At 38.0% G+C, this 17,035-nt stretch overlaps 1 protein-coding gene and 1 long non-coding RNA gene across 7 annotated transcripts in view; one reads left to right on the top strand and one right to left on the bottom strand.

Annotated features, from left to right (window-relative positions):
• The window catches only part of LOC148116797 (uncharacterized), a 98,158-nt gene that overhangs the window by 24,993 nt on the left and 56,130 nt on the right, over window positions 1–17,035 (top strand). For both annotated transcript variants that reach the window (XR_015731363.1, XR_015731362.1), the window contains exons 2-3: window positions 8,037–8,102; window positions 14,813–14,949. This is a non-coding gene — a long non-coding RNA (uncharacterized LOC148116797). The remainder of the gene's footprint in view (window positions 1–8,036; window positions 8,103–14,812; window positions 14,950–17,035) is intronic.
• Window positions 1–17,035, bottom strand: part of COL19A1 (collagen type XIX alpha 1 chain) — a 174,669-nt gene that overhangs the window by 151,047 nt on the left and 6,587 nt on the right. For 2 of the 5 annotated variants that reach the window (XM_034431974.2, XM_087882487.1), the window contains exon 2: window positions 15,499–15,625. In XM_034431974.2, the coding sequence (XP_034287865.2) occupies window positions 15,499–15,589 (91 nt within the window). In that variant the 5' untranslated portion in view covers window positions 15,590–15,625. Of the gene's footprint in view, window positions 1–181; window positions 384–15,498; window positions 15,695–17,035 lie in introns of those variants that run through there. The other 3 variants (XM_087882485.1, XM_087882488.1, XM_087882486.1) reach the window with 2 other exon arrangements.

The raw sequence follows: 17,035 nt of genomic DNA, 5'->3' as shown, positions 1-17,035 counted from the left end.
TTTAAAATCTCATATAAATTGGGCAGTAGGGGAAAGAATCTGAAAACTGATCTAGCAGAATTTTTTTCTTCTTATACTATTTGAGTCTTGTGAAATGTGATTCATATAGGGAGAGGTTTTTTTTTTTTTTTAATTTTACAAAATGTCCCATTGGTTTATCCTTTCAGAAATACTTCCTTACATAAACAGAGAAATACAATGATCATAGCTGCAATTAGGATTTCTTGGAAGGTGCAATGTCTCTGAAGCAGCCACAACATTCCCAAATTCCCTATTCAAAGGTAGTCATGAGAGCTGGCATTCTGTAAGTTAGCTCATTTGGCTTACATTGATTCAATAACTGCTACAATATACATACTTCCAATTTCACCCAGCTGAAAGATATAAACAGATATGTGAGGTTTAGTAGTATATTGATACTCTCCACTTCTTGATATACTGAATGTTCCTATGAGCTATTTTAAAATAACAATTCCTGTAATGCTCATTATTCCTTTTCATTCTTGTTGAAAGAAATTATGTAAAGGACTTAGGACTCTTTATGTCCATCAGCATAATTCTCCAAACATAAAACAGAAGAGGGCCAAATTTAGGAGGGCTAGAGAAGCCAACAAAAGTTTGAAAAGGGGCTGGATGCAATTGAGGGCTGCTAACAAAAAAATTCCTCCTGCAGTTAATAGTGATTTGGAATATTGACAACTGTTTCATTCTAAACCCCTATCTCCAAAGTAGAGCACTGTCAGCCTGCCTTGTGCCTTCCACCCATACCAAACATAGAGACAGTAACTTACCACGATTATACCTTCACACACACAAACACACACAGAGGCAACACATATCTATTTCAGTGGTGGGTTTCTACCAGTTTGCCCCAGTTCGGGTGAGCTGGTAGCTCCGATGGTGAGCTGAGAGCGAACTGGTTCGCTCCGACTGTCAGCTGGGGCCTCCCGCCTTCCCCTGCGTTATATCAACCTATATTTGTTCGTTTTTAGCCTAGCTGATAGGCGCGGCAGAGCAGATTGCTGTGCCTCAGCTGTTCTGAAATGCGAAGCATGCGCACAAAGAAAACCAGTTGTTACACCGGTTGAAACCCGCCACTGATCTATTCTCCACATCGGAAGGAAACGACAGTCAGGCATGGGTTAACTCCGTCTGTACTGCATAGGACCAAGTCTGCTAATTTAATTAGCTCCGCCCTCTTGGCCTTCTCCAGTGTTTCAACTCGGTCTATGCTGGACAGACGTGTCTCCCAGCCTAGCCTTTTCTGCACAGTTACAGCAAGTGGATTGATCTTGTATTCTCCGAATTTTTCCTATTTGTTTCTCATATTTACCACCGTGAAGGGCAATTTGCCTGATACCGCCGAGGGCCGTGGAGCGGTGTGGACTTGCCGGCCGGCAGGGTCCTCTCAAGGCAGCTTAATTGCTTTGTTTTGCTGCTCTAACTCTCCCTGTGTCATCGGGTGAGGCTCTGATTGTTTTTGCTGCGTTTTAACGGCATTTACCTAGCAGCACTGACAGCGCAGAACGGAAGCTTGCTTTCGGTGCTCCCTGACCGCTTTTATTGCTGGACGGCTAGCGGTCTAAACTTGCTGGTGTGCGAGTGTGAGAGAGAGACAGAGCCTGCCTCCACACTGCCAGCACTTCGCCCTCTTTGAAGCCGGGGGGAGCCCTCTAATTTCCTCCAAAGCTGCCGAAGGACTCCCTCTCACTTTGGACAGTGTACCTTGAGATAAATGCTTGCGAAGCGGTTTCCTTTCTTCGGTTTTTTGCCACATATTGATTTCGGACCGGTCTCAAAATGGCGGACGCCATTTCTACAGTTTTATTATCTCGGAGGGCATTATCAGTACTCAGCCTTACCATTTGGCCTTTCTTCCGCCCCTAGGGTCTTTACCAAAATTATGGCGGCTCTTGTCGCCTACATCTGATCTTTCCCCATTAGAATTCAATTTTATTTAGATGATATTCTTATCCAATCCTTCTCCATCCATGAGGCATGCCGAGATTTGTCTACCACTATCCATGTGCTACAGAGTCACGTTTTTTCCATAAATTGGGGCAAAAGTCACCTATCTCCCTCCACCAGCCTCCAACACTTGGGAGCGGTCATTGATACTGTAGCCTCTACAGTTTTGCTCAAGCTGGACCGCCAATCTAGTCTGTGCTCCCTTGCTCAACGATGCATCACGGACCATTCTTCCTCAGTCCTAGAGCTTTCCCGCCTCCTAGGCAAGATGGTCTCAACCTTTGGCATTGTCCCTTCGTCTCGCCTCCACAGCAGGGACTTGCAATGGTTCCTCCTACCCCATCAGAAGGCTCATTGCAGCAGGGACCTGCTCAGGGTGGCCCTACCCCCTGAGGTGATCGCCTCCCTCCAGTGATCTGGACCTCTTCAGCGATCTCAATGGCCAGCCCCTTCCAAGACCCAATGTAACTGCTGCTCACCATGGACACCAGCCTCTTGGGCTGGGGGGGGGCTCATTTAGAACATCATCTAGCGCAAGGTCAGTGGTCGCCCGCGGAGCAACAGCTCAATATCAACTCTTGGAGTTGAGGGCCATTTGCCTAGCTCTACTCCATTTCCAAGATAGAGTAGAGGCCCACGACGTTCTTGTCCTCACGGACAACGTGACGGCTAAAGCCCACATCAACAAGATGGGGGGCACCCATTCGAGGGACCTCGTGCGGGAAGCTTTACTCCTCGGTTTCTGGGCCAAAGCTCATCTCAGATCTTCATGCAGACCATATTTCGGGAGTGGAGAACTCACAGGCGGATGCTCTCAGTCGCCATCAGTTGGACCACGCAGAATGGAGCCTTCCTGCCCATCTTTTCCTAGAAATAACATCATGCTTCGGCCGTCCCTCAGTAGACCTCTTTGCATCAGCCACCAACCATCAGGTGCCGAGGTATTTTTCCAGATCCCGGGATCCCGGGGCGGAGGCCATCGACACTCTCCGCAGTCCTTGGCTTTTGGGACTCCTATATGCTTTCCCTCCCTTTCCCTTAATTTCCAGGGTCCTCAGGAAGCGCCTAGAGGAGAAGGCCAAACTCATTCTCTTGGTTCCTCGTGGCCCAGGAGGCACTGGTACGTGGACTTGGTGTCCCTATCTGTGGCGAGGCCCTGGAACATACCCAACAATCTGATCATCCCCCCTCACGCAGGGGGTTCTGAGTCACCTGGATCCCACTTGGTACCATTTGACCGCCTGGAGATTGACCAGCGCCTCCTAATGGCGGCTCATGTTGGAACATGAGCCGCCATTAGCCGCTCAGGTCATTTCAACCATCCAAGCTTCTCGTCGAGCGTCCACTAATCGTATCTACAATGCTACCTGGGTCTCTTTTGTGTCCTGGTGCCAAAGGTCAGCCCCTGTCAGCTTCTATCATGCGCATCTTGCGATTTCTCCAGGATGGTTTCAATTCAAGATTGGCTTCCAACACCCTTCGCCGCCAAGTGGCCACCATTTCCTCGGTCTTGAATTGTGGCTCTTCCACGATGATCTCCAAGCATTCCATCATCTGCCACTTCCTGCATGGCGCCTCTACGGCCTTCTACTGTTCACTGTTTCCCAACATGGGATCTCAACAAGGTTCTTTCAGCCCTGATGTCCTCTCCCTTTGAACCTCTTCGCCTTGTGTCATTTTGTTTCCTTTCCTTTAAAGTGGCCTTCCTAATCGCCATCACCTCGGCTTGCCACATTTCGGAGCTGGCTGCCCTGTCGACACGCCACAACCTGTGCATTTTCCATTCAGACAGGGTCTTTCTCCGGTTGGACCCTACCTTCGTCCCAAAGGTTAATTCTCTCTTCCACCACGCTCAGGAGCTGGTCCTCCCCAACTTTTGTCTCAATCCGGTTCACTGTTTGGAACGCTCCTGGCATACTCTAGACGTACGATGAGCCCTCAAAATCTACATCAACCCCATCTCCTCCTTCCGTAAGACGGAAGCCTTTCATTCCAACCAACATCTATCAGCGTTAAGGCCACGGGGCCTATGCTGGGCAGATGGATCAGGGCCACTATCACCATGGTTTATCAATGACAGTCGTTGTCGGTTCCCCACAACATTACTGCGCACTCCACCAGAAGTGCGGCTACTTCGGCTGCCTGGTCTACCCAGGCCTCGTTAGAGGAAGTTTGTAGGGCTGCCACCTGGACCAGCCTAACGCCATTTATCCATCACTACAAGATGAACTCCTTTGCCTCGGCAGATGCGGCCTTTGGACGTCGAGTTCTCCAGGCCGTCCACACTGTCTAGGGAAGCAGGGCCTGGTTTTCTTCCCTCCCTGTGGACATTCAGCTTTGGTATGTCCCATGCCTGACTGCCATTTCCTTCCGAGGTGGAGAATGGACATTGGTCTTACCTGATACATCCTTTCTCTATAAGGAGGAAACGGCAGTCAGCCCCACCCTTCTCAGGAGGCCCTGCCTATTGGAGGGGTGGGTGGATTTTTAATTATCTCTCATTGCAGGAAGACACGTCAGTCTGCATCAGCGCCCTTGCCGAAACACTGAAGAAGGCCAAGAAGGCAGAGCTATTAAATTAGCAGACTCAGTTCTATGCAGTACAGATGGAGTTAACCCATGCCTGACTGCCGTTTCCTCCTCATAGAGAAAGAACGTATCAGGTAAGACCAATGTCCATTTGCTTTGAACATACCCTCACAGATACACATGGCTTAATAAAAAGATAGATAAAATACCATACTTTGTTACACAGGAGAAAAGTAAGATGATTCTTACACTGGCAAAGGGATTGAGAAAAATTCCAGAAGCCCTGCTCTGGATGCTTTGCCTACCTTGTTTCTTCTACCAGCCAACAACTAAATTGTGTACCTCCTAATGTCACAATATTCAACAAACATTGGGAGATTTTTGGCTCCTGTTGACTGTGTTTTTGATTGCTATTTTTTATAAATTTACAAAAATCCTTTTCTGCATAATTTTAAATTGCCTAAGCACACAGAAACCAACAGCAATAATAATGTAATGTGATTCAATTATCTCTAATTAAAGGAAGCATGCAGAATGCTTTGTAACCCCAAATAATTAAGGGTTGAATTACAGTTGTACAAATAACTTCAGTGGATAGAAATGACTGTATTTATCTGAAAAGAAGACAACTTTGAATTAAAGTGTCATCCTTGGAAAATTAGGGGGAAAACCCTAATCTTTTATTTTAGGATAATAATTGATTCCTCCCATTTTAAATATAAATCATTTAGAACCAAAACTTTGGTTTTTTTCAGGTAAATGCAGTAAATAATATTATAACTTCTATGTTGAAATCACAAGAACTAAAACCTATTGAATTTGGAGTGGATTGTAATCAATATTTAAAGTAATATTCAATTTACTTTATTATGCTTTTACTAAAATAAGATAAACTACATATTTTAAAAAAATGATACATGCTACATTTATGTAAGAGGAATAAATCTTATAATTGCATTATCAAGGCCAGGACCAACTATTATTTATCAGGAAGAGTACAAGGTTTGTCATAATGCTGAATTAATACTACAGTGGTATTTTGGTATTCAACTGCTTTGAAACTCATTGAATTTGGTACTCAATACCTTTTGACACAGTACATTTTGTTTCGGTACTCATCATTTGTTTGGTACTCAACATGCAAGTTAGAACTTGGCTGCCTTGTCATTCACTACATTATTCCTTATGGGAAAAATTTGTGTGATACTCATTGCACCTCCCAGAACTGATTAATGATGAGTATTGAGGTATCACTGTATAATAAAACAGCAAGACAGTTTTATTATTATAGGGATTGATGTAAACATAATTCCAATATAATCAACACTTGGAATTTTCAAACACAATTTATTTAATAATTAAGTGCAATATAATATACAACTTGATTTCCAAAATCATACTGTAATAAAAATGTCATTGCCCATGGTCCAATATTATTAACAACCATGCGCTCCAAACTTAGGCAACAGCACCTGGACAACTGTCCTAATTTTTTAAGGACTTAGATTTTAATCTTGCACTTATTTAAGAGAAAAAGTACCATTAAACAGTCTGATTTGTTCAAATATGCACAAATATATACAATCTTTTACTTTCAATTTCCCTGTTAAGTTTCATGTCACAGTTCATCACTAAACCTAATTTCTCTGCCCCAGCCTTTCTCATCTGGGGATCCATAAGAGATCATAATTGAAAAAAAACACCACCTTTATTTTTTAATTCTACCTGCCACACACTGGCTGCCATCCTGTCAGATTCCAACCTGACTTTCCCCATTAATTTCTCAGAATTTTTTCTCTATGATAATTTTTTAAAATACTGAGATGTTATTAAATGTGGGGGCTCAAGTCAATTTAAAGCAAGATGCAGAATGTCACTATTTGTCATTATCAAACCTATATATATACAGAATTTGAAAAATAAAGGAATTGCTAAATAAATATAGCACGTTCACATAAAATGGTTTACAGAAACATGTACAGAGGGATGTTGCAGAAAAAATAAGAAATTAGCTAGTGTACTATTTGCCATTTCTATTCTATTGCTGTTGTGTTCACAGAAGGGTTATGGATGCAATAACCAAAAGCCATTACCTCTGCAACTATCCATGTTCATTATTCACCAAACAGTTTCCAATGGCTCTGTAAAGTTCTGCCTTTTTGATAAAGACAGGGCTATAATTAAATTCGTGTCTGTTCATATCCTTTGCTCTCTGCTTTTGCCTGCCTTGCATTCAGTTTGTCAGTTAACAGTTTTTAATATTTGATGTTTAATAAATCAACAAAGCAATGTTTTTGCCAGCTATACTGAGTGACATGTGTGCTTGCTCTGATCTGGGCACAGGAACTGACTGGGAGGGTACTGAGAACAAACTGGAATAACTAAACTGATAGTTTTCCAACACAAATGGCATAGACCAGAAATGTTCTACTACTGCAATACTAATTAAAGCAGTGACCATGTGTTAATTATTAGAGTTCAGCTCTAGCCTTCTCATGTAGTGGTGACTAAATCTGTGCTGAATTTAAAATGGGAAGTTCCTAACAGCAAGGGATTTCCAAACAAGCATTGGGTTAAAAAGAAAAGACAAACTGGTGGTCTGGGAATGCTTTTAAGAAATACAAAATACTCAGAATTACAAATTGCATGGACTATTTACATGGAGCATTACATTTACATGTAATTTAAAATTACATGAGCTATTTTAAATGCTCCAGTTCATTATTTATTGTTGCATTTATATGAACTGAATATTTTCTCTCTGTAGTGCAGGTAATTCTATTCACTTTATTTAAATATATACAAGAGCATTTTATAACAATAATATCACACTAGATCTGAAATCTACATTGGTGAGGAGAGGAGACCTCTAGGTGGTACCTTACTTCATTCTCTTCTAATAATATTGCCTAGCAGCGTCCTCCCCATTTAGGATCTAACCATATTGGTCACAGATACCATCTTGCCTGCAGCAGGAGACAAAACAAAGCACACCTGAATTCACCTGTCTCACCCAGAGAGAACAAGAAGTGGCATATGAGATTGTTGGCATTCCATTCATTAAGTTCAGTCTTACAAGCAAATTATTTAAACTTAGAATTGACAGGCTATTCAGTTATATTTATGTAGGCAATCAATACTGACTGTGAACCATAAATAGGGTATGAGTTGCAACTGAAAGTCCTGAGAGCATTAACTTTTCAACGACATTCAGTGTGTAGTATAAGTCAATGTCTTCCCAAACCCCCTGAGTAATTCCAAATGTAAATGGTAGCAGAGTCATGAATAATCCTAATGAATTAACTTGAGGAATGGTTCATTGGTGCTATTTTAAGAATGCCAATAGTTTTCAATAATTCAGGGAAATTAAAATAATATAGTATTGTGCCATTTTATCTATATATTGCAAAAAATATTATAATGCATCAAAATATTACAGTATGGGATATTTTTAAATAAGCAACATTCCTTTTTGCCTGTTGTCTATATTAACAGTCCATTTATTTCTTCATGTCTGTCTTCTTTTTTTTTTTGTCCAGGATGGTCAGGTTTTAAATTTCGCATGTATGAGAGGGAGTTTTGACAGTTGCAGCTTGCCATTTAAAGTAAGTAGCTGTATCTGCTATACTTCTATCATTTTATTTTTATCTTGCAAACTTCTATGCTGTTTCAATCTTAAGACTCTGGATGGTTTACAAATAAAAATAGAACCATAAAACTCTAAAACACAGAAGCAATAATCAAAATTAAAAAAATATATACAATAAGTAGACAGAACCACTGATGGATCTTCAGGACAAGGGATCAAAATCTACAGAATCTACAGATTTGTGGATTTTCACAAATCATGCAGATTTTGAACCCACTGAGAACTCCAATGCAGAACTAGTAGAACATAGCAGTAGAGCCTCCAGCTCCATCATAAATTACCCAAAAGCCCAGTGAAAGGATTGTTTTCACTTTCCATCCAGAATGCTAGCAGGAAGGAAGCCATCATTACTTTGGAAAGCACACTTGCTATCAAGTGAAAAGAGTGTTTTCTGGTCCCTACTCTTTTAGTTTCATGGAAACTTGATTAGAAATACTCAGCATGCATTCACAAATAACAGGTTCTACAAGTTGTAGAACATGTAGCTCAAAAGGCAATCAGGGCTCCCACAAAATACTTTATAGATAATAATCAATATTCTGAACAGTAGGAATCTACAAGCAAACAGGACAGTAACATCAAAAGAAGTGTTACTCTGCTTAAACAATTAATAGATTTTACACATAAGCTGCTACATTTTATAATAAACAGGTTTTGGAATAACCTTTCAAAGCAGCTCAAGTAGAGCATGTTGCAGTCCTAACATGCATTAAAATTCACACCTATACAATTTTCATCTACATCTCATATATTACTTATATGAGCAATACCATGTAGCAGAAACCCAGGACATACTTCCTTCGATATTGTCAACTTTTAATTTGTAAAACCTGAATCAAATTAATCATTGCAGAATGAAATGTATTGATGTGAGAAAAATTGTTGTACATATATTGATTCAGAGAAAGTGTATCATAAAGAGAATAATATGCAATGTTTTGAATGAACGTGGAGAAGGTTGGTTGCTGCATGCAATAAAAGTGGTATATCTTGGAATACATGTGTATAAATGTGTGAGGACAAATGAAATGCTTAACCAATGGAACAACATGGAGCAGAGAACAAAATGGGAATGTATGATGTTCCCTTGATTTTTTAACATATTTATGATAAATACATAAGGAATGCTGATTGTAATATATGTTTATTGGAATGTGACTGTACATATTTTTTGATAGTTGATTCCATGTTTTTGGCTGAGATGTTAAATGATTTTCAGTGACTGTAAGATTCAACAAGGAATATAGGTCTACATCAAATGCCAAGGTGGATGAGTTTAATGGAAAATGGAGTAAACAACTTGCTGCTCATCATATAATTGGAGAAAACCTAGATCAAGAAAATGGGTTAGTAAACATGAGAATGTTTACTAAAGGTGAGGCAATGCAGACATTTTAAGATGTGCAAATGCTGGTGGACCGATAGTGATTAGAATGTGCTGTAGTGTGTGAGGAATGCTGCAATAAGTGAAAATGGCTGAGCATTTGTTCCTGCCTGTTTCATGGAATGAGAGGTGAATATGCTAGGAGAAAAATAAAAGGAAGTTGAATACAGTGGGAATGTGATATTTAAATGTGTATGTTAAAGGGTAAAAACAATGGTAAATAAATGTGAATTGGATACAAATGTGATTCATCAATACATAAAAGTGGTTTGTATTAGAGAATGAATAAAGTTTGAACTACAAAATAAATATATGAAGGACGAATGAATGGAAAGAAAGAAAGAGAAAGGAAGCCAAGAAATCTGTAGTTGAGTGGAGTCAATGAGATCTTAAAAAGAAGAGAGCTGAAAAGTTTAAAGAATAAAAGGCAACATAAGAATCTATGTATGGAGATTATGGAAGTAAGGAGGGTTTGCCAAAGAAAGAAATATGGAAGTGTAAGTAATAGTGCTGATATAAACAAGATGCACCCAAATATAAACCAGGTTATATTTTCCTATGCTGACTCTGTAAACCACTTAGAGAGGGTTGTAAAGCACTGTGAAGCCATATATAAGTCTAAGTGCTATTGCTATTGCTATTATGCCTTTAATTTCTTTCTTTCATTGTTTTTTTTTTACTTCTTTTCTGCAGTTTGTGTAAGGTGACTTATCCTGAAAGGAAATAATTTGTATCTTTATATGCATGTAACCAATTATAGTTAACCAAGGCTAATAACACCATTTGCAAATGGTTACTTAGATGTAGATCTGTTATTTTCAGTGAGAATTATTCCTGTGTGAATATGCATTTGACTCTTTGTATATGTGCCATAATAAATACTAAGTTTGATTTATGATACTGTTTTGAGGGCATATATAAACCAATTTTTTTAAGTCTTAGACTTTTAATATGACTTATGATAATTACTAAGCAGCTATGCAATCTTTTTAACAAGCTAAGTAACCTCCAATCCATTGGGTCATCATTTGAGACAAACTGTACTTCCTTACCTAAACAGGTAGGTTAAGAATGAGCACGGGCAGGCAAAAAAGCAATGGGACCAGGAGTGTCTTCTGACTTCCCCATTGACTTTCCTAGTAGAAAGCTGGCAGGGAGCTTTGGAAAGAACAATCACATGTGGCAGCCTGGTGGCACTAAATGGGTCACAACTTTGCCAAATTTCAATCCCATAGAAGTCATAGATCCCAAATTTTGGACATATTCCATAAATTAGCACATTTGAAGTACTTCAGTTCAAAAATTCTTGCCCTATGAGACACTATCCAACTGAAGGTTGCAAACAATGAGACATGGGAGTGTCAATAGTATATAGATTATAAGAAAGTTGGGATATATGATAATCTTTGTGAATTCAAAATAAATGATTAAATCTAAATGTTTAAACACAGGGATTAAAATAATTGCAAGAAGCATGTAAACTGTTGATAACATGAACCTCAATACAGTAGGTCAATCCTTTCTTTTAGTTTTGTTATACTTTATTTTTAGCAGTAATCACTTTCCCCAAATAAGTAGTTGCTATACCAGTGGTTCTGCATCGGTGAAAATAAAGGGAAAATTGCTGTGAGCCAAAAAGCTATTAGCATACCCTAAAAGAAGCTACTGCAAGCCTCATCTGCTATTTCACAATAGCTTCCTTTTTTCCTGCCATGCCGTTTCCTTAATTAATACAATATTAGCTAATTAAATGAAACCATTGCCCAGACTCATCCAGGATACTAAGTAGGAGAGGAACCTTCCTCTTTTATTCATAATAGTACACACATGTTATCTCTCCCATTTTTTTACACAAGTAATTGCCACCATATTCAAAATCCCATTTTAATAATCAAGGTTAATTGGGATCTGTCTCTGAAGGTCCATGTGTTCTTAGAGTCATTTCAACATGCTTTAGCCACCGTAAGCTATTTGTAAGTATCTCAATCCAAAACCAATCTTAGACCCCTAACATACAAAACTTTGCTAAAACAGATCATCTAAGCTTGGAGGGAGCAGTGGGGAAGGGTTAACAGTAGTAAGAAGAAAACAAATCCAAGGCTGAGCATGGCTTAGAAAGTTGAGGCATAAAACTTGGTTAGAAATTTCACTGTCCTTTGAGATGCACACCTCAGCCTTTTCTTTTTATATTCATGACTTTGACTTTGCTCACTGTTTTATGCTGAACTAAGGAAAATGCTTTTCCATGCAGCATCCCCTGATGTCTGTCTCTAAAATGTTCAGAAGTAAGACATATGTTACAAAGAATTGTAGAAACTCAAGGATGGCAGTTTTATTTTTATTTTTTAATATACTTTATTAAGCTTTTATTACATTAAAAACATAAAAAATTATTTCACTCAACAACAGCTATTTGTGGTGTTTTTCTTGTGACGATAATTCATGCATTATTTAGAAAAATTAAATTGTGCATATTTACATTCTTATTTTATCTATTACTTATACTTAATAACTATCTATCTTTAATCTATCTCTGTTCTATCCAGTTATGCCACTGTTCCCAAGCATTGTAAAATATCGATGCCTCTTTATCTTTTAGACTTAGCATTAATTTGTCCATTTTTGTGCAATTCATGACCTTTTGTATGACCAGTTTCTCTGCGGGTGTGCATGGCTGTTTCCAACATTGAGCGTAGGCAATCCTGGCAGCGGTTGCTAAAAATTAAAGATTGGCTACAGGAAATTACTAATGAACAGTCAGTTTTATTTTAATTGTAAGACTTTTTTTTCCTGGTAAATGGTGACTTTTACCAATGGCAAAATCTCATTTTCTAATGCATGTTTTTGGGGTGGTATTTTCAATTGTATATTCAGCTTTTCAATTAAAGATAAAGTTTGTAATCTCACACCTTCAGCAGGCAAGAAAAGGATAAGGGATATCCAATAGTTTACCTTTCCTTTTTTCAGGAACTGACATCAGCAAGTCTTAGGAAGTCTTTGCTGTCTTAATAGTTTGAGAAAGAATCTGAACTGCAAGATTTGCTAATCCAGAGTTCTTACTGTGCTTCAGCACATTATTGATCATCTAATACTGATTGATATTCCACAACTCCCTGATGAACAATCCTCAGGTGGGCTCTTGGTGATCTTAAATTAGTATTTTGATATTTTAGATTTGTATTTTGAATAGGTATAGTATACCATATTTTTCAGAGTATAAGACACACCTTCCCCCCCCCCAAAAAGAGGGTGAAAATCTGGGTGTGTTTTATACTCTGAATGTAGCCCCGCCCAGCCTCCCAAATGGAGATTTCAGAGGCTGACAGAAGCCTCTGAAAGAAGCTTCAGAAAAAAAGCCTCAGGAAGGCTTTTATCTAAAATAATATGGCAAGCAACAAAAGAAGAATGAGTAAACGTTCTAACCAAACTATGCCAACAAATCTGGGGAATGACACAATAACCAAGAGATTGGAAGAGGTTAATCTACATACCAATACTAAAGAAAGGGGATTGAATAGAGTACAGATAGTCTTTCAGAAGAAAAGCCTCTGAAAGAAGCTGAAAAAAAAAAAAGCCTCCAAACAGGGCTTCAGAAAAAAAGCCTTTTTTTCTGAAGCTCTGTTTCGGAGGCTTTCAGAGGCAGAAAAAAAGTTTTTTCTGAAACAGAGTTTCAGAAGTTTGAGGCAGAAAAAAAAAGCAAGGCACAGAGCTCACAACTAACAAACCTGTTGCTAAAATTCACCACTGGGAACAGCTGATTGGGGGTATTCCAGGAGGCCGATCTACCCACCAATCAGCTTTTTTCTTATTTTCCTCCCCAAAAACTAAGGTGCGTCTTATATTCCGGTGTGTTTTATATTCCCAAAAATACAGTATATAATATAAAGTCAGTAGCATTTAATTTCTATTCTCAAAAACTCATAATAAGTAAGTTCATGATAACCTTTCCATTAACTTCTATTTATTTATTTATTTATTTATTTTTCATATTTGTATACCGCCCTACTCCCGAAGGACTCAGGGCGGTGAACAGCCATAATAAATACAAATACATATAGAAGTTAAAAACTATTAAGAAACAGATTAAGTAATTTAGGATCAAAGATTAAAAACATCCAGATTTATCTAAAGAGGTTTAAAACCCAATTTAAAAGCCAGTTTAAAAGCCAATTAAAAAGGGAGAGTTAGGCCAGACCAGCTTGTTGGAATAGAAATGTTTTCAGGGCACGGCGGAATATGCGTAAGTCTTGGATGTTTCGTAACTCCGGGGGAAGCCCGTTCCAGATGGTAGGTGCCCCCACAGAAAAGGCTCTCCCCCTGGGGGCCATCAGTCGACATTGTTTGGCCGACGGCACCCTGAGGAGTCCCTCTCTATGGGAGCGAACTGGTTGGTGAGAGGCTATTGGTGGCAGGAGGCGGTCTCGTAAGTCTCTATTAAACCAATCAATATTGTATAACCTGTTATAGTAATAGCAATAGCACTTACACTTATATACTACTCCACATTGCTTTTACAACACTCTCTGGGCAGTTTACAATATCAGCATATTGTGCCCAACAATCTGGGCCCTCCTCATTTTATTGATTTTGGAAGGATAGAAGGCTGAGTCAACTTTGAGCCAGTCAGGATCAAACTGCTGACAATGAGCAGAGTTAGCCTGCAGTACTGCATTCTAACCATTGTGCCACCACACATAAGTGATATTCCACAGCATATTCCACCTTACACTATAATGATCCCTAGAAACTCTAAAGGGTTTTTTTAAAGAGGCCAATACCTTTTTTATTTACATAGTTTATTTCTTTACTGGTACTTTTAGGCAACCCAGTAACAGAACCTGTGGTCAGACGAACGGTAAGTGGCTCAAAATACTGTATGGAGGAGGAGAGATGAAGGAGAGATGTATAAAGGCAGTCCTTTTAGAATAAATATCAAATCTTTATTACCATTATAGACCAGTATAAGGAGGGTGAGATACAAAAAAATTAAAAAGCATAAAAGTATATTAAAGTCTAATTTTTTTAAAAGCTAAAATATTGAAAGCATATAAAAACAAAAGACAAAAAAGAACATAAAGGGAGGGTAGGAATATAAAATGGATATAGGGGAACACGAAAGTTAGTACAGTACATGGCAAACTAAATTTATCACAGTACAGAGCACTTTCAAATAATGAACTATAAGTTAAAAGGGAATAAAAAAAAAAGAAATAGCAAAGTGTGGAATGAATTCTACTTGTCTTGCATTTTTAAACATTCGAATATTTTCTTTTTCATTTTAGATAGCTTATAATTTCCAGGGCATTATTTATCCCAATTGTGAGACACATAGGAGCATTCTGCTTCTGGGGAAAATTTTAAGAATTGCACAATTGCTTCTTTCAAGGTCAGCCTTCACTTCAGCTGAATTTACTTTCATGTAAGTGAATTATCACAGCTAAAAGATATATTGGTCCTATTAAAACCAATTGGTTTGATAGTATGTAGTAAATGCTGTTCTGATTGTGGCACAGAGTATGTACAACTAATGGAAGAAGACTGCACTTATGAGTCTGCTCGGTTTCCAAGCCCAGGATTGGGTTCTTTTTGGAATTGTAACTTAAGAAAATGAGGAAGTATCAATAACAGCACAACATAACTGTAAATGAGGATATGCACGTTCTAAATGTAGGCTCCTGTGAGTGATGGAAATATTGCTGGTGGATATCTTAGGTGAAAATATATTTCAATGTAATTACATATTCCCTAGATCAGAAATACTGTTTAGCTCACAAAACTCCACCTAACTCTTAAACATATTTGTCACAGTTTAAGTAAACTATAATTCTCCACATAGTATAGCTACATTAGGACTTGAGGGTTTACATAAACATACTCTGTATTTTCCATATAATTGTAACTATCCAACAGGATAAATATCCCAACAAACTTTCTGAATTCCATTAAAAGAAGGAAAATAAGGAAATACCTGGCTTGTCAGTGACTATGGTAGAATGAGACATAGGAAGGAGGAGAACTGCAAACCAAAGCCATCCTATGCAAGATCCAATAGCCTTCATCTCCTCTTGGACACATGTGAACAAATGACCAGAAATCTGAAAAGAAAACCAAACATGATTACAGACTCTCTAACCATGCATATCTGGACATCTGTTATGGATACATAGCTGAATCATATACAACATCAACGGTATAATTATGAATAGCCAAAGGGTTAGGAGTTTCCCTACTTTTTGAGTTATTATCTCATAGCTACTGGTTTTAGGAAGAGAGAAGAGATGATTGGGCTAAAATGGGGAACAAATAAGAAGTGTGGATTTTTCAGCTATCTTTTCTGCTGCATGGCCTGCCCAAATGAAATTAATGAGGCAGACAGTGCTGACCATGATTTCAGCTTGATAGTCTATTATTAAATGGAGCATGGTAAAAAGAATAGCTTACTTGGTAACATCCATTCAACCAAACAAGTAAAATTAGTGCCGAATGTTTTCTTCTTTCTTTTCTTTTTTCTTTTTATAAATTAGGTGTTATTAAATTTTTCTAAAGCTAAAGATGTTTTTCTAAAAAAACATCTCAATCAAGGAACTTCTTCCTGTACCCACCCATCCTCATAATTTAAGATATACTGTAGTGAGTGATATAAAACCAGAATAATTATGAACAATCGGAATAAGCTTTTCACACGCACATTTATACAGGCTTTACTCATAAACACATCCAGCAACATATCCTAGAGAAAGAAAAGGTGTGTGTGAGCAATTACAAGATAGAATTCCCTGCTATGTACTAATTATCATAAAGATCTAAAAATGGAGATGAAATGTTTGTATATTAGCCAAGAACATCTTGATGATCAAAAATGTATCTTTTTTCTTAATTGCTAGAGCTAATCCTCAATCATTTTTCTGTGTGTGGAGGAATGGACAATCTCCAGTTTTTGAAAATTATGTTTTTGACTGTAACAGCTGTTCAGAAATCATTTGTTCTCAGCTTTGTAATTACATTATTTAGTTTTTGTTCATAAGGCTACTTTATTTTATTTTCTGGGAGAATTTTTTAAAATTTAGGTATGGAGTTATCAAATGAATATTATCAATGTTTTACATTTTTGTTACATTTTATCTGTTATAATTATAGAGTATTTTGTTAAGTTTGCTTATTGAAGTAACTCATGTCTGATAGCAGTACAGCTGAAATTAGCTTGCACTTTTTTACAGCATTATAAAATATTGTTAAGTGGAAACAAAGAAGAATCTATTTTAAACAATCTCTATCATCAGGGTGACAGTAACACTACAGAAAAAGCAATAATATAGTCATTGAATTTTACAGAGGGAATGATCTTTCTCGACTACTTTTAAAAGACTGATGAGTAATAAGTTTCAGACAGCTGCACAAAGATTACATATTTTGGTCAATAAGCCATTAAATTATTAGTAACAGCAGATTTACATTTTTATTTCAGAGTTTTTGCCTTTGTTATTTAAATTTAAGCAAAATACACT

This window comes from Pantherophis guttatus, chromosome 1 (genome assembly GCF_059756535.1).
Source record: "Pantherophis guttatus breed Tessera chromosome 1, ASM5975653v1, whole genome shotgun sequence".
NCBI lineage: Eukaryota > Metazoa > Chordata > Lepidosauria > Squamata > Colubridae > Pantherophis > Pantherophis guttatus.
This window is presented reverse-complemented; position numbering and strand designations above follow the sequence as displayed.